Genomic DNA, 25,894 nt, shown 5'->3' with positions numbered 1-25,894 from the left:
TTGAAATTTTTCAGAAAAAGTTGAAAGTTGTCACGTATACGTGTGTATATATATATATATATATATATATATATATATATATATAACTTTGTAAGTATATGTTAAAAAATTTATGTCATTATTTTAAGAAGAAAAATTATTCAATAATTTTAAAACAAAGAATGTGACATCTTTTTTAAATAGATTAATTCTACTAAATTAAAACATTACATAATTATGATAATAAGAGAACAATCAAATGAATAATATACATATCAAAATCTACTATCATAGTCATCCATGAAAGTACACAAAAGGCACTAAGGCACGCCAGAAATGCCATGAAACAAAACAGTAATCCAGGGGGTCTAACAGTTCTACAAAAACAATGCTCCTAGAGCAAGAAATTACAAAAAGGCACTAGGGCCATAACATTGCTCCTAAGAGCCACACATAACAGGTCCAACTAAACAGCGTTACTGCCACCATCAGATCTACCTTCAGCATTTCCCCCATTTGCTTCCACCAATAAGGTGATCATCGCAAAAGAGAAAACAAGATAAGAACATACAGAAATAAAAGGGTAAGCTAGTATAAAATAATTTTAACATATTACAACAAGCAGTACTTAGAACAGTTCTCAAGCATGCAACAAAGTAGGCAAAAAATCATGTTATAGCAAACAAACAGGACACTATGACTCAATTATCCGGATACATATAATAAGATCAGATTCACTGGACACTTGCACTTGTGGTGGCTTATACTGCTCTGCAGAGCCATTGCCAATGGGTTTCACCCTACCACACATAAGATTAGGCTTCAAGCATCTAAGGCCATTATCCTGCCAAAGACTAGGGTCTTCCGCTACTCTCACCACTTGGATCAGTTTGCTCTACGTGAGACTAACTGACCTTTAAAGTTTCGGGATGTAATCCTTACTTGAATCCTTATCTTAATTATATACACTACACACCACCATGAGATCTCCCCACGAGACTCATGAAATTATGCCTATCTCACACCAAATTCATGTTTCTTATACCATAACCACCACTTTTATCTCAAACATCCAATTCCCATGCCAACACACCACCAACTAACAGTTCCATGCCATAATCACTTCAAGCATACCAATTTCAGTTCATACAACTCATATAACTCATGCATGTTCACATAATTCATGTATTTTCGAGATAATTAGCCCGCCACAACTTAAACAAGAAAAATAAAGTGCAAACCTGCACTGTTCTCGCTTAGGCTAGAAGCCTTCGCCCAAGCAACAACAACTTTCTCGCTTAAGCTAGGCATCCTTGCCTGAGCAAGACCTGCAGCAGTGGCACTCTGCGAGCTCTCGCTTGGGCGAGACCATCTCACCTGGGCGAGATCACCACTCACCCAAAACTAAAGTCACTCGCCTGAACGAGGACACGAGTAGAGAGCATAGCTGGTTTCCTCAAGCACTCACTTGGGCAAACCATTCTCGCCTAAGCGAGATGATGCATCGCTCAAAATAAGAATTGGTCGCCTGAGCGAGAGGCTCGAGTAGAACTAGGGCGAGCTTCTGCCATTCTCGCCTAGGCGAGACGAGCTAGCTTGGAATGCAAAAATTTCTTTTTACCTCGCCTTATATGCCTCGGTTCCCCAAGAACTGAAGCATATAATGGCGCGGTGGCATTTTTGCAATTCTAGCAAAGTTTTATGCCTCGATTCACCTAACACCCGAAGCCAAAGAGAACTATAGGCCTCGGTTCTCCCAAAACCAGTGCCAAAGAGCACTATATGCCTCGGTCCAACAAGACCCGAAGCCAAAAAGGGACTGCATTTTGAAAAAGTCAACTAGCCGTTAGATGTTTGGCCTTGGTCCAGCAAGACCCAGTGCCAAAAAGGGGTGTATGGCTTTGGTTCCTTGAACTACCGAAGCCATAGGGTTTATTTAGGGTTCCAATTTCACAAACCCCCTTCTTCTTCCTCGCGCCTCTGCAACTTTCCTCTCTCTCTCTCTCTCTCTCTCTCTCTCTCTCTCTCTCTCTCTCTCTCTCTCTCTCTCTCTCTCTCTCTCTCCGTTGCTGCCACCATAGCATTCGATCACCTCCGACCACCTCTGACCACTGCAACCACGCGTAGGCGAAGGTGAAGGCGAACATGAACCCTCTCCGTGCTGCACCACCGTCGCGTCACTCTTTCGTGTCTCTCCCTGCCACCGTCACTGCCACCACCCTCCTCTGTCGCTGCCACCAAAATCCTCCGGCCACCGTCATAGTGTCGCCTCTACTGGTGCTGCACCTCCATTTCGTGCACGACTCTCTTTCTCTATTTTTCTGACAAGTGTCGTACTACGGTTCCCCCAAGGTAAGTTTCTAACTCGTCTATGTTTCATTTTCCGTTTTTATATATTAATTTTCAATTTCGATTATTGCAAATATTGATTTTCATTGGAATTGAAATTGTGTGGATTGTTTGTACATCCTATGAGTTAGCCTTAGTTTCTCGTTTGAGATTCAATACGAAAATTATGTATTGTCCCCGAGTTTTCATTTTGAAAAAACTACATTTTTTTAAATTAGATATAAGGGGATACAATACTAATAATTTAAATGTATTGAATCTTGAATTGTCCGATTGGACAGTTTAAGAAGATTAATCACTTTCTAGTAATTTATTAGTGCATATATATATATATATATATATACATATATATATATATATATATATATAGTTAAAATACATATCTTAAAATTCATGAATATTTGTCAATTGTGTTTTGTATTGATCTTTGGGTGCATAATTAATTGTGGTTTATAATCACTTTCATTTCGTGTATCCTGAAGGCCAATGCGAAATGCTGGCAAAATTTCATAAAATTTAATATATGTATTTTAAAAGTAATATGTACCAATAAAATAAAGAAAGTGAATCTTCTTAAATGGGATAGGGTCACACCTTGATTACAACGTGAGCATTGATTCAAAGATTACTGAAATGTTCACGCAATTTCAGTATGGATCGAGATTGGATTAATTTACCACGTATCAGCGCTGAGTATAAGAATGGAGTAGAAGAATTTATAAAATTTGCGCAACGTTATGAGGGGAGAAGTGATGATGAGGTGAAGTTCAGATGTCCTTGTGTCAACTATTTGAATGGAAGAAAATTGAATGCAACTCAAGTTAGGGAACATCTGCACACAAAGTCATCGTGAAAGAGAACAATCCAAGACAATCAGAGAAATTGCATTTGATGGAGCATAATAGAACATTCATGCCTTGGTTTAAATCTGAGGTTTTGAAAGATTCACAATGCTCTGAGACTTTGATGTGGTTAGCAAATGGGTTGAAATTTAATGTCATCTGTTGTACAGGTTATGAAATCAATAATTACACATTCTATACAAAGTCTCTAGATGATAAAAGCACAATACAAAATAGTGGAGTCAGTCTTGAAGCTGAGTCGCTACAATTTTCTACATCTAAAGATCAAAATCCCGTAGTAGGATCAATGACATACTATGGTGTAATACAAGAGATATGGGAGGTTGATTATACCATGTTTACTATTCCACTGTTCAAATGTAAGTGGATTGACAATAAGAGTAGTGTCAAAATAGATGAATCAGAATGATTCTAGTGAATTTTGAAAGGTGAGTTATCGAGACGAGCCATTTATCATGGCACAACAAGCATCTCAGGTTTTCTATGTTAAAGATTGCGTCTAAACATTGGTTTGTGCTCTTCATGGAAAAAAAAACATATTGATCCTAATGAAGAGAATATGAGTGATCTTAATATTGTTGTCACCCACCCATTTAGAAGAACGATAAATGTTGATGAAATCCATCTAGTTGATGATGTACATGCAATTGAGAAGATCACGATGAAGGAATATACATATGACCAATCAATAACTTTATGTATGAATTTCATGTTCTTGTTAAAATTTAGGTGTTTTGTTAAATAATGTTTTATATATTATTTTATATGTTGCTTATTAATGTTTTTGTATGTTTTCATTTCACAGATACATGGCTGAACATTATACTTCATAAGAGGATGAACACCTACTAAGAGATCCACCAGAGGAGCCACTAGGTTGAGAGAGCTCTTAATTAGAAGAGCTAAAGGTAGAAAACACATGTTGATATTAACATCGACACTGGTGAGCCTAGTGGTCGTTCTGGGGATGTCTTCAAAAGCTATTTAGGAATGTTGGCACGAGAGAGAATATCAATCCTTACGCCATGTTTTGATCATGTCACTGAAGTTGATCGGAAATGATATGGCAAGATTTATTGGTAACTAATATTAATGTTATTAATGCTATACTTTGATTTTGTTGATAATATGATAAATATTGTTGATGACATTTTCTATATTGCAGCTAACATTTGATATTCCAAATGTGGCGACGCTTAAACAAAATGTTTGTCATCGGTGGCTGAGAAATTTCGTGGTTTTAAGACCAAGTTGACGTCTAGGTATGTCTTTGGACATAAAAAGAATGAAAATCCATTGTTGAAATACACTTGGATTGATGAAGACACATGGCGTCAGTTTCTTGAGCTTCGGACATCTGGGGATGGCAGGTATGTTTATTTGAAATCATCAATAGCACAATTGATAATTATGCAAAATTTTAACTAATTCATAAAGTGGGTTTTATATGTTACAGGTAAAGAGAAAAAAGGCTCAAAGCATAAGTGCTCAAAATAAAAACCTGCACATATTATCTCATGGTGGGTATAGAAAACTTGAAGAAAGATAATGACAGAAAAGAAAAAAATTAGGCCCCCACCTTCTGAGGGTGAAGATACTGAGCCTCCTTCACCACCATCACGTCATCAAAAGTGGAAGTTAGCCCGTTTACGCTCATTGGGCAACTACACTTCTGAATCTGCACGAGAAATCTCTGAGAAAATTGTAAGATTCTTATCTAAATAGCTTGTTCATGTTTTATATTGTATTTTTTTTATAATTTTTTTGTTACATTGTAGGATTCGTTGGTTGAGCAGACCTCCCAAGGAGGATTCATTCCAGAAGGTCGTCATGACATACTTGCTGCTGCAATTGGACGACCTGAGCACCTAGACGTGTGCGTGGTGCTGGATCAGGAGTCGGCATACGCCAATTTTTTGGTTCCTCCTCTCGTTAGTCTTCATGCAGTCATGGTGCTGATTATGAACAAAGAATGAAGGAAATGATCACGACGCAGGTGAGAGAAGAACTTATGCGCCAATTTGAGCATTATGCATTCGTTCGCCAGTGGATCATCCGCCTAGAACTAGACCCATTTGTGCCTCCCACGAGTAAATTTGTTTTCTATAAGTTATGAATTGAATAAATGATATTTAATAAAGTAATTGAATAACATTAATAAATCGTTGACTCTAACAGGTAGAAGCGAAAAGGGGAGTTGTTCAGCTCCACTCGGGGATGACATGGATGACACTCATCCATGTCACTATATATTTGGGATGGTACAGAGAAGACACTAGTGGCTCGTGGAAAAGTATTTGAGGCAGCCACAGTTCTTCATGGCATGGAGTTATCAGAGGATGAGGTTAAGGTCACGGTAGAGGAGGTTCTCATGTCGTTTGCTTTAGTTCTGTGCCAACAGATGAGGTGTATACTGTGGCACAAGCATTCCAGTGTTTCCTCGCCTGGCCTAGAGATTTGGTTGTTACTGACCCCCGGTACAGACTCTTAAACCCACAAATATACTACATTTTTAAGTTTACATGTTTATTATATTCAAACTTAAATTATATTCCATTTTAACTGAAATTGCATCAATATAGGAAAAACCTCAATCAAAGAAGATTCTTCTCTCTTTGGACGATCCTCTTGGTGCATTGCTCCAACTTGCAGAAATCATAGCTGATAAGCCGATGCAGGTTCCTTGGGATGCTAACATTTTTGGGAGAGATCTTGACATCCCACTTTACTTGCATTCCCAAGATGTCTTGGAGCTTGCACGGGACAAGAGGAACTCAATATTACCATTATTCAGTTATGGATGATGTAAGTCTTTTAGTCATTATATATAGTTATTTGATATATTTATCTATTTAATGCAATGGATGACAACCATTGTGCGTGCTCGTATTACAACAAATTGGGAAACAATAATATATATTTGAATTAAAACGAATACTTTGCAATATTTCCTTTTTATATACTAACTTAACTTAATCTATTATTTTGTAGACATTCAAGAGTCATGCCGCAATTCTCGCAAAGTCCATAAAGTTTTGTAGGATAGCATGTGCCAAATATATAATTGAAATGTACAATAGTATTGATTAGGACATGTATCTGGATTGTAAATGATTTGTAATTGTCTTTTAAATGAATTTGAATTGTGGATGTGTTATAAAATATTTTGTTCTGGTCTGTGCTGTGCTGGGTGCTGAACAAAATTTGCAGGTATAAATGTGAGAATAACACCAAAACAGAAACTGCATTAAAAAAAAACACCATATTAGGCCTCGATTCTTACCAGAACCGAGGCAAAATGCCAACATATGACCTAGGTCAAACCAAAACCGAGGCCAAAAGGTGATCAATTTTTAAAAAAAATTAAAAATAAATTGCACATATAGCTTCGGTTAGGCTTGAACCGAAGCAGAAAGTTGGGGCTCTATGGCCTCGGGTGCCTCTAAACCGAGGCAGAAGGGTGCTCTATGGCTTCGGTTCACAACCGAGGCCAAAAGAGGATCGTTTTTGGCCTCGATATGCTTCGATCAGGGAACCGGTGCAGAATATTAAAAACAACCGTTGCCAAAGCCCATTCCTGCACTGGTGAGAATATTAGTTCTCCCCAACTGTTTCATGCATGCAGCACCAAAACAACCAAGCACATTCATTCATATACGAGTACAAGCACTTTTAAATCATTTTAAACATACAACAGAAGCAGAAATATATCACATACTTCAAAACACTAAAAAAAAGGACCTAGCTTCCCTTACCTTTTTAGATGCTAGAAAACTCAACAAATTCGCAACTAAAGAACACCACAGCTTCAAGAACTAGTGTGGTGAGCTGAAAATAGGATTTCTAGGACCAAACGAGTGTTAGAGAATGAACCCTAACCAGACCAACGTACCCAACGGTAAAAAGGAAAGGAAGAGGTAAAAATCCTAAGGTTCACTTACTTGGAAGAAGAATATCCTTAGCTAGGTCGAAGAGGAGAGAATCTTTGTGCCCTAACAGAGCTCTTACTAGAGAAAAGAAAAGGGAACAGAAAGCTGGTTTCTGAAAATGAAACAGTATGGAGGGGGTTAGGGCTGGAAAGGGGTATTGGGTCCCTAGTGGGCTGACCCTGAGCCCACGAGAAGGCCAGGCCCAAACACTTATAAAGTTAGAAAGAAATGGGGCTTACAGAAAAAGTTGTTCAATTATTTATTTTATTATAAAAAAATTATCTTTTTTATTTATTAAAGAATAAAATTATTTAATTAAAAAATAATATAAAAAGTTATTAAAATATTGTATCTTTATACAATGGTAAAAATATAGTAAAAAATATTTGTCCAAATAAGCCCTCCTTATTAACCATATAACAGCCTTTGCATACCTCAAATCTCCCAACTCTTTTTGTCTCCCACTCCTAAAAATGTCGATTAAAATTTTGGTTGTTTCCTTCACACTAACCTCACTACTGTTCTTTCTTGTTTTCATTCCCAGAAAATTAACCATACCCAGTTCCAGCATGAATGCTTCTATGAACTCCTTCAACACAACCAAGGCCAACAACTCATATCCAGTTACATTTGCGTACTTGATCTCTGCTTCAAAAGGAGATTCTGGGAAGCTGAAAAGGTTGGTGAGGGCTCTCTACCATCCAGGGAACTACTATTTGATTCATATGGATTCTGGTGCACCAGAAGCTGAGCACAGAGATGTGGTTCAACATGTGGCTAAGGACCCAGTTTATGGTGCATTAGGGAACGTTTGGGTTGTGGAGAAGCGTAATTTGGTCACTTATAAAGGACCAACCATGCTTTCTACCACTCTCCATGCTATGGCAATGCTTCTCAGGACTTGCCAATGGGATTGGTTTATTAATCTCAGTGCCTCTGACTACCCCTTGGTTACACAAGATGGTACGGTGAGTCGTCTAGTTTACGTCGCTGATAGATTAGAATCGGTATAATATTGTCTTACAAAATTTATTTTTTCATTATATTTTGTTGATCTTCTTTTACATCAAAAGTTTCAAATTATTTATGTTTTATGTTTAAATTATATTTTCACAATTAAATTTTGATAATTTATTTTATAATCTAATGACTTTCGATTTTTTTATTTTTTATTTTTTTATATATTAAAACTATTTAAAAATGTTATTTTAAAGTGTAAAAAAAATTGTTGAAATTTAGTTATCAAATATCAATGTACATGTTTGTATATGACATTTCTTGTTCTGAATTCAGTTTTGTGGATCAATGTTGCCCTTGGTGTTTTAATCATTGACTCAATTAAAAGAATGAAATTTTTCGATTTTCAGATATGATCCAAGCCTTTTCTCAGGTTCCAAAGCATATCAATTTCATTCACCACAGTAGTCAATTGGGTTGGAAATTGTAAGTAGTTGTTTTTGTCTTATAGAAAAAGAAAAATATTAGCTTGATTATTATGATAATTTCTTCAATTCCGTCCTAATGTTTTTAGTTTGGTCTTATTTTCTTTCAATGAATAAATTAATATAATCTATTATTATTAATTAAAGTTGGCTTATTATATATAATAGAAATAACACATAACATAAACAAAGAAATTGATAGATTACGGTAAAATTTGATGAAAGAGATTAGATTAATTTATTTTTAAAAACAATGAAATCAAATTGAAAACATCTACAATAGTTGAAAAACTTATCATACTTATAAGAAGAAAGAAAGTTATTTAATCAAATTTTAACCTTTTATACTCATTTCAGGAATAAGAGGGGGAAGCCAATAATTATAGACCCAGGGTTGTATAGCCTGAAGAAATCACAGATTTGGTGGGTCACTAAGCAGAGGAGTCTCCCAACATCTTTTAAACTTTATACAGGTTTTTACCCACTTCAATTCTTTAGATTATTGAGGACTTTGCTTATTTTTATGTGTTGCATGTTTGCATTCAATTCTTCCACTCCTTGCAATTATAATTATTTTCCCTAAGTAATATTTTAAGGGCCAATATTTGGACCCCTCAAAATATAATATATAATAACAGAAAAAAAAGGTTTAAATATCAGTGTCAAAGTTGTACCTAATAAATAAAACAAAACCCAGGAATCTGAACCACTCATCAATTCATCGTTACGTGAGAGGTCAAGGGTTCCATCATGAATGCTCTCATTCAATTACTTTCTACCAAGATGTCACTATTTTTGGTAATATCCACAGTTTGTTTCAAGAACTTTACCTAATGCTGTTGTTGGCTGAGTGAAACTCCACACCTTCTTCCATATACCTACTAAAAGACAACTCTAACTGCGAACAAAAAATTTGATAGAAAGGGGAAGAAACAAAAATAACTTAAAAAAAAACATGGATGGGGTATTTGTTGCAAGCTCAAGTTCTTTAAAATAACATTTCGGCTTTTACTTTTTGCACCTCCGCAATTTATTTTTTTTTTGCGCACAGATTACATATTTCTAAAACTTTCCAAAATTTCCAAAACAAGATTTCCTAAATGAAATTTTTGAAACAAGATTTCTGGGAACAGAATTTCCAGAATACATAAAATACACTGAGATAAATTTTTCGAAATAAAATTTTTGAAACAAACTTCCTAAAACACATATAATGTCTTGGAGAATGAGTTTTGTAAAACATCCTTACATGAAATGTGTTAAGAACTTTTCAAAACATATGAAATATATTCCAAAAGAAATTTTTGGAGAAATATTTGTTCACCATTTTTTCTCTTCTTCTTCCTCTACATCGTTTTCACTCTCTTCTTCTTCCTATCCCACAACGGCGCAACAGCGTGTGGCAGCAGTGGTGGTGTAGTGGTGAAGGGTATTTGAGTATTTTCTTAGTATTGTGGAGTCCATAAAACAATAGCCTAATAGTTTTAAGATCAATTACCAAATATGAGATATTGTATCTTAATGTGTTCATAATTCTATTACGATTTTTATACACTTTGTTTCGATTTCAAATTTATTGACACTGCAATCGGAGTGTTTTTGTTCTTACATACAATATTAATATTCTGATTTGAAGTTCGCTTAAACAATATATTAAGATCAATCACTAAATCACTATATTTAAAATATTGTTTGTTTTGAAATTTCAAACTCATATTATGAATTTGTCTTTAAAAGACATTTCAAAGAAAAAAAAAAGTATATTTAAACTATCTTTAATCTTAAGCTGTGTGACGTTACTTTTGGATCAATTGTATGACCTGATATTAGAAATGTGTTTCCATTTCCAGGTTCAGCATGGACAATACTATCGAGATCTTTTGCAGAGTATTGCATTGTTGGGTGGGAAAATTTGCCAAGAACCCTTCTCCTCTACTATACAAACTTTGTTTCATCCCCAGAAGGATATTTCCAAACAGTTATTTGCAACTCCAAGGACTACAAGAACACCACAGCAAACACTGACATGCACTACATCACTTGGGACTATCCTCCAAAACAACACCCAAGAACATTAGCACTCAAAGATTACAGAAAAATGGTGCTCACAAACCGTCCATTTGCCAGAAAATTCAAGAAAAATGACCCTCTTCTGGATAAAATTGACAGAGAACTTTTGAAGAGGAATCGTGGGGAGTTTTCTTTTGGAGGATGGTGCTCAGAGGGTGAAAGGCATAGCAGAGCATGCTCAGGTTTCAAACCTCACAATTATGGCGTTCTCAAACCTGGCCCAGCGTCAAAAAAGTTGAAGTTTCTGCTTTCATACATTCTCTCTCGTAAAGTTTTTCACAAGCGCCAGTGCCGCTAACTTTTCATTTTATTCCATGCTTTATTACTTGTAAAAACAATGTCCTCGTATTATAATATTATTATACACTTTATTTCATATTAAATTTTGTTAACTAGTGTTAAATTTAAATTCTTTAGCTCCATCACTCTAATTGTTTACGCGTTTCTAAATTGGTTTGATAATTTGTTAATAAATTTAAATTAATGTACCATATAATTTAAAGAAAATAAGTAAATAACAATTTGAACCATATTTTGTCGAAACAGGTTGTATGATGTGTGAATGAGCTATAATTGTGCCTCAAATGTTTTCTCTTACTTCCATCTCACTAACTCACGCATCATGTACCTTGCAATGTGTTTTTTTCTTTTTTGTCAATGTCGTTTGTGGGTCTACTTGATCATCGAACCAGACCGATTCGACTTGACCTTTGATCCAAATTGACTTGACTTTATTATTGGTTATGAGCCGACTTGGTTCAACCTTTGATCAATACCGACTCGGTTAGACTTTCAATCTAGATTGACTTGGCTCGTCCTTTGTAATGGACCACCTTCATTTAATCTTTGACTCAAGCTAACTCGGTTCAACTTCGGCTCGGGTCGACTCGACTGAATCTTTGACTTGGACTAACTCAGCTCAACCGACGGCTATAGTCGACTCAACTTGACTTCAACATGGGTCATATTAGCTCGACTTCGGCCTAGGTCAACTCGACTTAACCTACGACTTGGGCTGACTCGACTTGACCTTCAGCCCTAACCAACTTAGCTCGACGTTGGCCTAGACCAACTCGGCTCAACCTTCGTTTGAGGCTGACTCGGCTCAACCTAACTTGATTGGATATTAGACTTGGACATACTAAGCTCGATATTCATGACAGACTAACTCGGCTCAACCTTTGTCCTAAGCCGATTCGGCTCGACCTTCGTGAGTGGAGTGAATAGGAGTTGAATTACCTTATCCAAATACAACATTAATAAAACCTATATCGAATTTCCCATTGGTAGTTAGCTCGAGGGGGGGTGCCAATGTGAAGGGACTTGAGGCGAAGATTGTTGAGAATCCAAGTGTGAATCTAAGTCCCACATATAAGGATGAATACCCATAAACCTATTGTTGTAAGGTTTTGGGATAAGAGTGGTGTTAATTCCTTATGTGTGGGTTGGGCTCAAGTCTCATTAGTATCTCCCCAGTGATCCTCTCTCAAAAGAACCAATGGGCGGTATCAAAGCTATAGTTCGGTGAGATTTTTTCTTAGTATGCTCTATGGTTGCAGCTCATTCAAATTTTCCAATTATAAGAGATTAATTCCTTGTTATTGGAGAATCATCCTTGGTTGCTGAAGTTGCAATGAGAAATTTGAGGGAACAACCATTGTCAGCGTTGTATTGGTGTGGTGAATTTGTAGTTGAGTTCTTAAATGTGCGAAGAATATGAGAGTTATGCTAGATTGGCAGTGGAGTTCGTGTGTGGCGAGATGCTTCGAGATCTGCAGAGGTGTTTCACATTTTGCATGGTGAAAGTTCGATGTCTAGTGGCAGACTTTCCCGCGATGCTTTGGTGGTGGGATGTAGTGGTGCGATGGTGGTGCTACGTCAATAGGTGTTGCATCGATAGATGTTGCGTCTTCGATGAAGGAGTCAAACAACACAGTGGTTTCTAAGTGCAGACGTTCGATCTATGGCTTTTCGCAAGGTTTGATGGTTTGGCATCGAGGGTTGCGATATTGTTCTGGCGAAGAGTGTACAATGTTTACGCATGGGCATTGGCTAATATTTATGCAAGGTGTATGGTGATTATACGTGGGCATTGGTTAACATTGATGCAGAGTGCATGGAAATTCTTGGGATGACTTAATTCGAAATGAAAATTTTAGGGATGGTTTTGATTCCAAGTAGAAATTCTTGGGATGGTTTGATTCCAAGTGGAAATTCTTGGGATGGTTTGATTCCAAGTGAATTTTTTTTGGATAGTTTGATTTCAAGTGGAAATTCTTGGGACAATTTGATTCCAAGTGATACTCTTTATGGTGGAGTATGATTGCTGCTATAGGCAATGAAAATGTTTATTTTAATTAGGGTGGAGAATGTTGTACTGATGAAAATAATATGTTTTGAAAAGTCTCACATCGCCTAGGATAAGTTAGAGAGTGGGTATTAATGACTATATAATGAGCTCTAAGTCCATGATATTCCTTGCCCCAAGTTAAAGACACTTTGAGTTCGTGTTTGCCTTTTCTTATTCTCTTGTAGTAGAGTATTGTGAGGTGTGGCTAAATTCTTACTCTAGAGAGTGTAGGTGTACTTGGGGTCAAAGGGTGGAGAATGTTTTCTGTGTATTGTACAAATTTCTAAGTCCATGATATTCCTTGTCCCAAGTTAAAGACACTTTGAGTTCGTGTTTGCCTTTTCTTATTCTCTTGTAGTAGAGTCTTGCAAGTTGTAGCTAAATTCTTGCTCTGGAGAGTGTAGGTGTACTTGGGGTCAAAGGGTGGAGAATGTTTTTTGTGTATTGTACAAATTTCTAAGTCCATGATATTCCTTACCCCAAGTTAAAGACACTTTGAGTTTGTGTTTGCCTTTTCTTATTCTCTTGTAGTAGAGTCTTGTGAGGTATAGCTAAATTCTTGCTCTTGAGAGTGTATGTCTACTTGGGGTCAAAGGGTGGAGAATGTTTTCTGTGTATTCACTAGTGCAGAATTCTCATTTTACCTCGCCTTATATGCCTCGGTTGGCCAAGAACCGAAGCATATAATGGCGCGGTGGCATTTTTGCAATTAGAGCCAAGTTTTAGGCCTCGGTTCTCCAAATACCCGAAGCCAAAGAGGGGTATAGGCCCCGGTTCGCCCAAAACCGGTGCCAAATAGTGGTATAGGCCTCGGTTCAGTAAGACCCGAAGCCAAAAAGTGGCTGGACGTTAGTTGTTTGGCCTCGGTCCAAGGAAACCCGGTGCCAAAAGGGGGTTTTTGGCTTCGGTTCCCCTAACAATCGAAGCCATAGGGTTTATTTAGGGTTCAAATTTCGCGAACCCTTCTTCTTCCCCGCTCCTACGCCTCTGCGCCTCTGCAACTCCTTCCCCTCGCTCTCTCTCTGTCTCGCGCTCTCTCTCTGTCCCGCGCGCTCTCTCTCTCTCTCTCCGCTGCACCCACTGCCACCACACCCTCCGGCCACCCTGTGCTGCACCTCCATTTCGCGTCTCTCTCGCGCGCTCTCTGTCTCGCGGATCTGAAACCCCTTTGTTGCTATTCTTCGAATGGGGTCCCTCATTTATCTCCGCGTCTAGGGTTTCCCCTTCCGAATCCCTCGCCTATGGAGTCACCAAAACGCCTTTCCTATGGATGAATCTCACGGAAGATGGGGACGTTCATTGTTGCTGTCATTGGGTATCGTATCATTCATGCGCGATTTGGCCTGAATGGCCTCTGTTTCAAATTCGTTTTTGGGTCTGTTTTGAACCCTGTTGTTGTTATTGTTGGCTGCTGAATGTGGAAAAGAAAGGGAGTTAGGTTCAATCTCTATTTTCGTTTTTGGGTCTCTTCACTGTTATCCTCTTGATGCCAGTGGTTGCTGCAAATTCTCCACCACCACCATTGTTGTTACATCTGTTTTCGTTTACATTTTTTTATAATTATAAAAAAATATTTTTACCCTATGGCCTCGGTCCTATCTGACCCGAGGCAGAAAATTGGGTATATGGCACCGGTTTTGAAACAACCGAGGCATAAAACTGGGTATATGGCTTCGGGTGATAACCGAGGCCAAAAGGGGTATCTTTTGGTCTCGCCCCAATATGCCTCGGTTCCAGACCCGAGGCAAAATGTGGAAAATAACCGGGACAGAAAGCCCTTACTGCACTAGTGATTGTACAAATTTGCACTTAGTGATTATTCTTTACGGTCGTGGTTTTTCTCCATATTTGATGTTTCCACATTATATTCTTCTGTTTTCTATGTTAATTGTATTTATATGTTATAATAGAGTGATTCTTGGAAGTAAAAGTGATAATGTTTTTAATTGATGATTTGTTTTTCCTAACGGATTAGATCTCAAAATTTGAATTTTTTGTCCACTCTTATTTTTTTCACTATATTTTTCTTCACATAGCTTAGCCAAACAAAAAAAATGTATTAATATAGTAAGAGATTGAGCTATTACATCACACTCGATATTTAAGTCCTCTCACAAAAGAATCGATCACAATTTTTCGTAACATATTTTAAGGTAAGCTTTGCTTCCGTTTGAGGCTCATATTAAAGCTTTTCACAACATATTTTACGACAAGCTTTATTCAAACCCTTTCCCCTCAACTTCTAGAGCTAAGAGGTATCTTCAAAGTGAACTTTGATACCCATGATCAAGAATAAAAGTTTTTGTCACAAGTTTATAGAAGTTGAATTTAAAAGCAATCCACAATAGAAGAGACCAAAACCTTACTCTTGATATTTTTCAAACAAAAAGAAAAACACTAAGAAAGTGTTTCAAGAAAGGAAAGCTATAGTGAAAAAAGTTTTTAAAACTCTCATATTCTCTTAAATTAGTTTCAAATTATTTTATATTAGATAAGTTTCATTGTTGTTAACAGTTTTAGCTAACCTGAAATTGACTAAAACTTGTTAAAATTAAAGCTCGCAACTTCTTTAGCAAGCTAAAGTCTCATTTTCATTAGTTAAAAAAGGATTAAATTATTCCAGAGGTCCCAATTTTTGTAGTGAAATCTCAAGTAGGTCTCTCAATTTTTATTTGACTCAATTGAGTCATTATTTTTGAAAATTCGTTGCAATCATTTCCTTTCCGTTAGTTGTCCAGTAACGGGTGCTAATTATGTGCCATGTGTCAGCACGTGGTTTTTTTGATTTTTTTTTTTTGATTTTTTTTAATTCTTTTAATTTTTTTTTAATTTTTAATTTTTTTAATTTTTTAAAAAAATTAAAATTGCCACGTGTCAATCTGACATTGTGCCACGTGGTAGAGACAATGTGATGTGGCAGTGGCAGTGGCAGTGCCACTTGTCACTATTGGATGTGAAAAGTCTCAATGTAGTCCCTATATTTGTTATCTTGTTTCAATTTGGTCCCAATTTTGTTAAAACTGAATCAATTTCATCCTGTATCAAATTTAAATTTTATATAAATTTTACAATGGTATTTTTTATTATAGTTGATATTTTTAACAAAATTAAATTTATTTAAATGTATATGTTGCACTGATATTTATTTATCTCTGCATCACACTGTCTCTACCACGTGGCACATCACACTGTCTCTGCCACGTGGCACAATGTCAGATTGACACGTGGCAATTTTATTTTATTTTTTAAAAAAATTAAAATAAAATTAAAATTTTTAAAAAAATTTAAAAAAATTTAAAAAAAATCAAAAAAACCACGTGTTGACATGTGGCACATAATTAGCACTATTACTGGACAACTAACGGAAAGGAACTTATTGCAACGAATTTTCAAAAATAGGGACTCAATTGAGTAAAATAAAAATGGGGGACCTACTTGAGATTTCGCTACAAAAATGGAGACCTCTGAAATGATTTAATTTTAAAAAAACGACTTTGATCAATTTTAATTTATTAAATGACGTTTTAATTAACTAAACAAAAGTGAAATTAATATATAATTAAAGTGTAAGTAATCTCAGTGAACTAAAACTTTATTTTAATTAACTAAAATTTTATAACTTGGAAATCTAGCAAATGAGAAACATTTTAGCTTACTAAAAATCACACTACAAGAACATAATTTATAGAAATCAATTTTAGACATAAAAGATAGTATTTATTATGAATAAAAAATTATTTGAGTGTAAAATAGAATTTAAATTATTTAAAAAATTAGTGTTTAAATTAATTCATAAATTAAATTAATTTAGATATTAATTCCTTCGTAATTCAAACTTTAATAGTTATTGTTAATGTTTAATATAGTTATTTTATTTTATTGTCTTTGAAATTTATTGTTATTTAATAATTGTTTTTAGTGTGAGTTTAATAAATTAAAATTTACTCCACTTTTATTAAAGAGATAAATATTCTTCTAAATTAAGTTTAATTCAAAGCGTGTCAAGACAATCTAATTAAATCTAAAATCATAACTCAAAAACAATCTAAACAATAAGATCAAACAATCTAAAATTATATTGTTGAAAACATCAACCTTTTGTCAGGTAGCTTTCTTTGATTCTCTAGTTTGAACAGATTTGAAAATGTTTCAACAGAAAACTAAATATACCTATTATATGTTTTAGTTATCCTGCATCTTATAAATATAGATATCATTGATCACATGGTCAAGAAGGACAATAACTAAGGAAAAAAAAAATGGTACACGCAAAAAACAATATGGTATACACGTGAGATATTTTTCACTAACATTAATTGAAAAGTCTAATTAATTATGATATCATTTTGAAAATAATTTTAATTGACATTATTGAGAAAAATCTGTCATTTGAAGAAAAAAATTATTGTAAAAAAGATAGCATCAATCAATGTTTACTAAAAAAATCATCAATTTGTAATTTTGAATTGTTATTTTTTTTACATAATTTTTTTATATATTTGATGATCACTAAAATAATTTATTTAAATGAAAATTTTCATAAGTTTAGATTATCTTATTTAAATAAAAATGTTTAAAAAAATGAAACAATTCAAAATAAAAGCAATTTAAATTTAATGTTTAAGTATTATAAAAGTTATGAATGTTTTTGTTCAAACATACAAATAACCTATTAAATGTAATTGTTTTGTTCTGTCGTAAATAATTTCATTTCTATTGATAAATCACTTTGCTGAAGAATCAAAGTGATTAATTTGGATTTTACAAAATCTATTATAAATATAAGAATCCAAACTGGTAGGGATATTACCCTTCTATCCATGTTTAATTTCTCGACACTTATCCATTACGTTGGTTTTTCTGTCATTTTATGGATTTTCCGGATTCAGCTTTAACGTCCAATGCAGTGCCGCCTAATACTGCAACTAATTTGAAATCTTTCATTTCAAGTCAGACTCTATTTTTCGGTAGCTTCCATTACATTCTACTCATTTATTCATTTCGTAATTTCATTTCATTTTTTCAGTGGCTTATCTCTCTCAAAGTCTATCATTGTTCTGTTTTTTCTTCCTCAAAGTCTATCACTGCATATTTCAGTTCTAAGTTGGTGCTTGGGTTGCGTTTGGTTTATCAAGTGATGTGTTTGTTTTTTTTCCTTGGTTTATATTTGGTTTGGTTCATGGTGAGTTCAGTTTTTTTTTTTTGGCTTCATGATGTTAAAGTTGTATTTTTTCTTCAACATTTTGATAATGTTTTTCCACGTTGGTTCGTCAAACTGTACGATTCAAGTTTTTCTACGTGATCTATAGCTTTGTTTTCTCTGCTTCATCATGTGTTTTTTTTGTTTTATTTTTCGTTGCCCTAGGTTTTCGTTTACTTTATTTTAAGTTGAAGTTTAGTTTTTGTAATTTTTTTTTTGTTTTTAAATCTGTCTTCTTTCTTCATATTGTTGATATTTGTACAAGTTTACGTTTGCTGTTTTTGTTTTGTGTACTTCATGATGTAATTTTTTTGGTTTTATTTTCCGTTGGCTGTTTTTGTCGTTTATTTTGTTGTAGTTTCAGTTTAGTTATCATTGTTGTGTTTTTTCTTGACCATTATTTTTTGATCTCCGTTAAAGTTTTCGTTTTTATGACTACCGTTTTTGTCGAAGTCTAGGTTTTCATTTCCCTTTTACCTTTTTTTGTTCTTTGGATCTCCTTTGTGGGTGGTATTTTTCTTATTTGCTTTGGTGTATATGTTTTGTGTGATACTGGAAGGTATTTGTATTGATGATATATTTTGTTGTTTTTTATATTGTCATTTTTCCTAGGTTTTAATGGCTAAGAAGTTGGATATGATTAAAGATATTGATAGCAGGAGGGAGACCCTGAAACTTGGTGTGAGAGTGCTTGATTTGTGGTATATTCATAACCGTGAATCCAATGTGCACCTTGAAATGATTTTGATTGATCAAAAGGTAATAATTATGAAAATTTTCTTTTGTCGTTTATTGTATTTGAGAATCTTGTATTTATTGGTTCTTGGATTGGCATATTGTGAGATCCAGGAAATTCATAAAAATAAATAATTAAAAGAATATAAGAAATAAAAGGTTGGGACTACCTTAGGAGAGTTCTTTGATAAATCCTAGACAAGAAACAACGTGAACCTAAGTGGTTTAGAGCACTTAATTAGGTTGAAGGGACTTGGGTTCAAGTCCTGAGTATGTCATTAGTAGATTTATTTAATTTTGTTTTACTTTGCTACTATATTGTGAATGTGAAAGCATGATTTAAATCCATACGAAGGAGTAAATTGACAGGGAACATGAATTAGTTTGGTGGTTGGGCAGGAACTTGGTAGTTGGGAGGTCATGGGTTCGAACCTTGTGTTAAAGGAAATGGACTTTATTTATATTTTTGTTTTGCTAGGTGATGGAAAATCTGAAAAAACTATAGGAATTCCATGAGAAAATAGAGGGGTGTCAGTTTAGGTGCACTAAACAAGAATAATGGTTATAAAACTTAAAAATAAATTTAATTCGTTTTTCTTTTAATTTATTAAATTGGGCTGAGTTGGGGAGAGGGAAAGGAGTGTGTGAGAAGGCCAAGAGTGAGAGTGAGTGATAGCAAAGGAAAACAGAGAAGAGATTGGGAATTTTCGTGGTCTAGAGGGAGTGAGTGAGGGTTGAAGGAATTAAAGAAGATACCTATAGAGCGGGCCTGGAACAACAAGCACAATTCATTAAATTTCAATTGGAGCGAGGATCAGAGGTAAGGGGGGGCTAAACCTTCTTTTTGTTATTGTTTGACTGTGTTCAAATTAAGATTTCAAAGTGATTATGGGATGGTAAATTTGTGAAATTTACTTTTTGAGTTAGATTATTTGTGTTAAGGGAAACTGAATTTGTTTCTTTTCTCTTTTGTGGTTTGATGCATGATTCTTGTTGTTTGCTCTTTGTATGAATACATTCAAAATGTTTGAATATCTTTTATTTTCGGTGTGAACCGGTAAGAGGAGTTATTGTGATTTTATATGGTGATACTGGTGTAGTTTTACTGCACTTTTTGTCAATAAGATACCTACTCCATATTTCGTATGGTTTCTTTTAGATTTCGTATTGTTGGTTCAAATATTGTTGGGCGTAAAGGAGCTACCATATTTTTTTCTGGAATGGGTTTCGTTATTAAAGTTTAAAAGCATATTGCCATGAGAAGATTGGTAATTTGGTTTTATTCTCGGGTTATTACGAATAGATTTACGAGTGGGTTCTTATCAATAAACGTGCAGAATTGATGTGTTATTGTGTTGTTATTTTTATTTTGTTTCTTTTCCATTTTTTATGAAAAGATACAAAAGGGGATTTTTCTTTAGGGGTTGGGACATTTAAGTTTTATGTTCCGAGGCCGTGAAGATTCTAATGAAATGGGGAATTGCTTTTAACATGGCAAATTGAATACACCTTAATATTTAAGTAATATTATTCTAGTTTACCAATGTTTCCTTTGTGGCTGGAGTTTTGGGTAAAAGATGTACAATAAACTCATTTGATTGGATGGTAAATGGTGATTGTTTTCTGAGTTGATGTGTGGCCAAATAGATTGCAGTGACGTTATTATAAGTATAAGTGCGGATTTGGTTCTCTTTCAAAAATGTATGGTATGAATGCAAATTTTTACGGGATTAGTAATTTTCATTGGATGTCTTGGCATTGTAGAGAAATTTTGGATTCTTTATATTTCATCATGTGGAAATTATTATGTGTTGTTTCATTTTAGTTAAAGATGTATTGAAACATATGGGTTGTGCTAATATTATAACCGCATTCACAATTCTAATAATTCCCTTTATTTTTTTTATCAAAATTAAATGGAATAAGTTAATGTTCGAGAGTCCAGGGGTTATGATGTTGTGAAATAAATAAGGAAATAGTTTGAGTTTGAAGAATTATATTGGTGTTATATATGCAGCGGGCTATATATATATATATATATATATATATATATATATATATATATATATATATATATATATAAATGGAATGAGTATCCTTGAATGTTTTAAATTGCGAATTAATGCGCGAATGGAATTTCTAGAAAAGTTTGGTTACGGGGCCGTAGATTCCTTATAAGGTGTATTTAATGTTTTTTTTTGGTGTAATATTTTAATTTACATGATTTTAATATTTATGTATGAATATGTGTTACCATAGATAGCATGAGTTTTATATATATGCGTATGCTGCGGATTAGCGGGGTGACGATTATACAAAGCATATTTTGTAGAGATTTATATTATAATACTCTGAAGATTTTTGGGTTATGAAGATGATGTTTCGGATTGGCGGAGAACTTGTTTGGTTAATTGTTATATGTACACTATTTTAGCACTTTAAACCAGTAGTATCACATTACTGGTGTGGCGTCTAGCGGTGCAAATAGACCCGCTAGGCGGAAGTCACGCAATATGACAGTTTTGGCAAAATGGTAATATGGCGCCTGGCAGCGCTGAGTGTGGCGCCAGGCGGTCAGTGAAGTTGTTCCACTTGACAATTGCCTAGGCAGTGTCGGTGTTTTATTTTTCTGCTGCGGCAGGTTGTTGTGCTAACCTTTGGGCTTTAAGGACTAAGTTCTTAGTGGGTTCAGGATATGCTGGATTAGTTACGAGCGGAGAGGTTCGTAACGGAGATTTGAGATGCGTGATTGATGCGGGCGGGGAGGTCCGTATCTGTGGTACTCTTGTGTGGGGATACGAGCGGGGAGGTTCGTATGTTTCGTGCTCACACTTGAGGCTACTATGAGCGGGGAGGTTCATAGTAGGTGTTCACGCATGTTGGACTACGAGCGGGCAGGTTCGTAGAGTTGGACTACGGGCGGGGAGGTCCGTAGAGTTGGACCACGAGCGGGTAGGTTCGTGGGAGCATGATAATCCCTAAGGACCAAGGTTGTGAATGGATCTTTCTCATATAGGTTATGAGATTGGGGTATAATGTTATAGAAAGGTCAATAATCTAAAATTGATTAAGTTGGACTGGGTGAGGGTCAATTCTTATTATTTTATTGTTTGTATTATTTTTCTTTTCAGCTCACCCTTGCTTGTTTGTGTGTTTGTGTTTGGCGATGATCACGTGACTTGTTACGTGGGAGCAGACGTGAATTCAGGTGATCATGCTGATGCTTAGCCACAGAGCGGGGCTACCGATGGGGGATTTTCTTTACGTTATGCTTTCCTACCTTTTGTAATAGACATTATGATGTTTTATCCATTATGAACTTGTAATAAAGATGAGATAGTACGAATGGATTATAGCGAGACAAGTTTGAAATTTCCCGCGCTTGGGAATTTATTGTAATGTCTGATTTTCTTAAAGTATATTTTGTGAAAAATCAGTTTTATCTAGTAATATCCATCTGGGGTGTTACACATATCATTTGTTAGGGGGACAAGATACATTGCATAGTTAAGAAGGACGAATTTGATATCTGGGATGGTAAGTTGAAGGAAGGCGATACATATATCATGTACAATTTCAAAATTGTGAAAAATGATGGTCAGTATAGAGTGTGTGAACATCCTTTTAAATTGTTGTTTATCGGAGCCACTTCTGTCCGTCCCCAAGCTATTGCAAATGTACCTAAAAAAGTTTACCAATTTCGAAGTATAAAAGAGGTAGTGGCTGGTAATTTGTCTCCGGATTTGTTGATTAGTATGTACAATTAGAATGATTTTATTTGATTTGTTTAGGCAAGTATGATGTTGTAATTATTCCTGCTTTCAATTTGTAATCTTTATGATTTCATATTTGATCGGTTGGGTAGATAACGTCAAAACTAAGGCGCAATCTAAAAATGTTGTTTTTAGTTTGATGGATCCAAGGTAATGACGTCATAATGATTATTTTTACACCTCATATTATTTATTTTAACAGAATTGTTCATATGCAGTGGTGGTGTAGTTTCTTGTACGTAATGGGATGAATATTGCAAGAAATTTTTAAAAAGGTATAATGACAATCCGAATACAGACAAGTTGGTTATGATTCTTACTCAAGCCAAGGTTAAAGCAGCTACAGGTAGTTATGTTGTTATTTTATTTTTTGTCAAAAGATCTTTATTATATTCCTGATCAATTTTGGTTTGAATAGGGGAATGGCCAGTGTTTGTGTCCAATACATGGAATGGGACCAAATTACTTATGGATGATGATATTCCTGAAATTATGCAATTCAAACAACGGTTAAATGAGTAATTATCGTAACTTTGTTTCAAATTTTTGTAAAATATGTACATGATTACGTATGAGTCATATAATAATTCAATTGTAAACAAATGTTTTATGATTACTTATATTTCAGAATCTCTGCTGATGAATTAACAATAATGAGTCAATCTGGTAGTCAACTGACTCAGTCCTCCCAATACAGTGATGCTGAAAGGTTTGTTTATAAATGTTTAGTGAAGAGCATTTCTGAAATTCCATTGATAAAAAAGGTATGTTTATAAACAAAGGTATTCTATTGTTTTGATTATATAGTAGATTGTTCGGTATTTGACTAAATTATTTTCCTTTAGGAAATCATGTGTGTTACTGTGGCCACAACTATTAAGTTTAGTCTTGATAACGATGGGTGGTACTCCTTGGTTTGTAATCATTGCAACAAAAGAACTAATGAAACTGGTCCTTTCAAATGCACTTATTGTGATCAAGAAAACAACATTCCCATGTTCAAGTTAGTATGTTATTTTATATTCATTCAAGTTAATATGATCAGCTTTTTGTATTTGATTTGTTATAATATTCCAAATGTTTATAGGTATAAACTTCAGTTACAAGTTTGTGATGATGCATTTAATTATGCTAACTTTGTGGTGTGGGATCAAGAATGTAGAAACATTATTGGTATTTCCGCTGAAGAATTGCAAAAGAAAATGATAAAGGTTAATATTGTCAACATCAGTCTCATTAGTTCCTTTGTCATTCATATTAAATTCTTTTTGTTTTCATTTGTAAATTAGGTGGGTGAAGATGATCCCAAGTGCTTTCCTGATGACTTGGATGTAATGTTAGGCTGTACTCTTGCCTTCAAAGTTCGAACCCAACCAAGGAACAGATGTGCCTTTGTCATTAAAGTGTCTGACTTACCTAAAATAATCAATTACATTAAGAAGCTTATACAACCCATACAAGTAATTATTTTGAATAATATTTCTTTAGTATACTTCATATCTGCTTTTAAATTATACACTTTATTGAATATGTTATTATTCTAATTTTTTTTGTATTTCATAGCTTGCTGAGTGCAGTCATAAGAACATAATTGATCTAGGAGGTGATACTTCCAGTGGCATGGTAAGTCCTTTTAAATCTGTCTTCAATTTGTTCTATGTATTGATTGATTTTCTAATTTTCCAGCGACATAAACTACATTTTAATATTATTGTTTCGTCATGTTATTTGGTTAGATTGCTGAATTTCGTTCAAAAAGGGTTTGCAATTTAGCAGCAGACACTGAAAATGACTTGGTAATTATTTTTGTATTTATTGAATTATGTATTTTGCATTTCTTTAAGTTATAATTAATATACTTGTAATTTATAAATTGATGAAGATGAGTTTGAGTGGAACAGCTGACAATGATCCTGATAATTCTTCTTTGGGTACTCCATCAAAGAGAATCCTTCCAAATAGTGGTGTTTCTGTAGAATCGTCTCAGGACATAGAGTCTGGTGAACTATCAGCTACCAAGCCCATGAAGACCATCAAGAAGGAAATCGAGTGACTGGACTATGTTGTTTGGTTTTTCGAAATTTGATGAATTAATAATTTCATCACTTTTGATAAATGTACACTAATTATCATAACGACTGATACACTGCTTTATGTGTTATCAATCATAGAATGTTATCAAACTTTTTTGTATTTACTTTCGTATGCGACATGATGTTATTATCAGTTAAGTTATATTATTAGTGCAGTCATATCGTAATTTTTTTATTAACATTAAGGATAACTTTTGATTAACAGAATTGTGATGTAATTCTTGACCATTACATGATATAATTTACGTCACAAACAGTTAGTTTAATTGGTTTAATTATGATACCAGGAATGTACTATAAACAATAACCTTGATTGGAAACAAAATAAGTAATGTACTATAAACAATAAGCTTGATTGGAAACAAAATAAGTAATGTACTATAAACAATAAGCTTGATTGGAAACAAAATAAGTTTTAACTTGTCCATTAGTTCTAAATTCCATAAGCATCCATGAAGAACTACTTCCAAAACATATATAATCGTCTAACATACTGTTACATAACATTTTAAATTTAATCCTTCCTAACATTAATAACAGTTGATCGATTTCTATCGACCCCAAAAGTTATGACATCTCCGGCTTGGAATCCATTTTCAGCACAGAATTTCTTCCATCCACAACTTAAAAAGCAAACATATGTCCTTTTCTTGGCCCATCTTACGGTGCATGACCACGAGCAACCATTGGTATTGCGAAGTTCATGATTTTTCCTGTTCTTTACCAAGGCTCTTGCAACAAACTCGAAATCCAAATACTGAAAAATTCAATTGACATGTATTAAAAAATTGAATAAATGACATAAAGAAAAATATAAGAACATTAAAAAATCATACCAGTGAAGAAGAATGAACATCATAGTCGGTTAAAGTCTTGATCGTTGCGTAGAAAAACTCACTTTCTAAACCATCGTCCTCATTTATGGTAGGTTCATTTTTGATCAATGGTTTGGAATAATTAATTTCATTCCCTGTCAAAGAAAATATCCTAAACAAGAATTTGTGATCCCCGATAAAATTGAGACGTAATACATGATCCTCACGTAGATCATAATAGGTTACCATTTCTGGTAATCCATGTCTAGCAAATATCCTTCCTATGTAAGATCCCT

The 25,894-nt window shown here is 34.5% G+C and overlaps 2 protein-coding genes across 2 annotated transcripts; both read left to right on the top strand.

Annotated features, from left to right (window-relative positions):
* The first annotated feature begins 7,560 nt into the window (after positions 1 to 7,560).
* LOC114182430 (beta-glucuronosyltransferase GlcAT14A-like) lies at positions 7,561 to 11,015 on the top strand. The gene is made up of 4 exons (XM_028069297.1): positions 7,561 to 8,083; positions 8,488 to 8,563; positions 8,920 to 9,035; positions 10,413 to 11,015. The coding sequence occupies exons 1-4, from the start codon at positions 7,594 to 7,596 to the stop codon at positions 10,928 to 10,930; spliced, it is 1,200 nt and encodes a 399-aa protein (XP_027925098.1). The 5' UTR covers positions 7,561 to 7,593; the 3' UTR covers positions 10,931 to 11,015.
* Positions 11,016 to 18,800: 7,785 nt separating this feature from the next.
* Positions 18,801 to 24,743, top strand: LOC114180466. The gene is made up of 12 exons (XM_028066779.1): positions 18,801 to 18,941; positions 22,403 to 22,670; positions 22,783 to 22,840; positions 22,966 to 23,036; positions 23,109 to 23,208; positions 23,319 to 23,454; positions 23,536 to 23,693; positions 23,778 to 23,901; positions 23,980 to 24,150; positions 24,254 to 24,313; positions 24,427 to 24,486; positions 24,573 to 24,743. Exons 1-12 carry the CDS (start codon positions 18,801 to 18,803, stop codon positions 24,741 to 24,743), a joined length of 1,518 nt encoding a protein of 505 aa, XP_027922580.1.
* The last annotated feature ends 1,151 nt before the right edge of the window (positions 24,744 to 25,894 follow it).

The sequence above is a fragment of the Vigna unguiculata genome, chromosome 4 (assembly GCF_004118075.2).
Source record: "Vigna unguiculata cultivar IT97K-499-35 chromosome 4, ASM411807v1, whole genome shotgun sequence".
Taxonomy (NCBI): Eukaryota; Viridiplantae; Streptophyta; class Magnoliopsida; order Fabales; family Fabaceae; genus Vigna; species Vigna unguiculata.
The sequence above is the reverse complement of the archived record's forward strand: the minus strand, read 5'-3'. Positions and strand labels throughout refer to the sequence as shown.

Excerpts from the sequence above, each read along its gene's own strand:
- LOC114182430 (XM_028069297.1), top strand. The coding sequence starts at position 7,594 with ATGTCGATTAAAATTTTGGTTGTTTCCTTCACACTAACCTCACTACTG. Across the intron at positions 8,084-8,487 it reads CCCCTTGGTTACACAAGATG|ATATGATCCAAGCCTTTTCT; the intron begins GTACGGTGAGTC and ends TTCGATTTTCAG. Across the intron at positions 8,564-8,919 it reads AGTCAATTGGGTTGGAAATT|GAATAAGAGGGGGAAGCCAA; the intron begins GTAAGTAGTTGT and ends TACTCATTTCAG.
- LOC114180466 (XM_028066779.1), top strand. The coding sequence starts at position 18,801 with ATGGCTAAGAAGTTGGATATGATTAAAGATATTGATAGCAGGAGGGAG. Across the intron at positions 23,455-23,535 it reads AAATTCCATTGATAAAAAAG|GAAATCATGTGTGTTACTGT; the intron begins GTATGTTTATAA and ends ATTTTCCTTTAG. Across the intron at positions 24,151-24,253 it reads AGCTTATACAACCCATACAA|CTTGCTGAGTGCAGTCATAA; the intron begins GTAATTATTTTG and ends TGTATTTCATAG.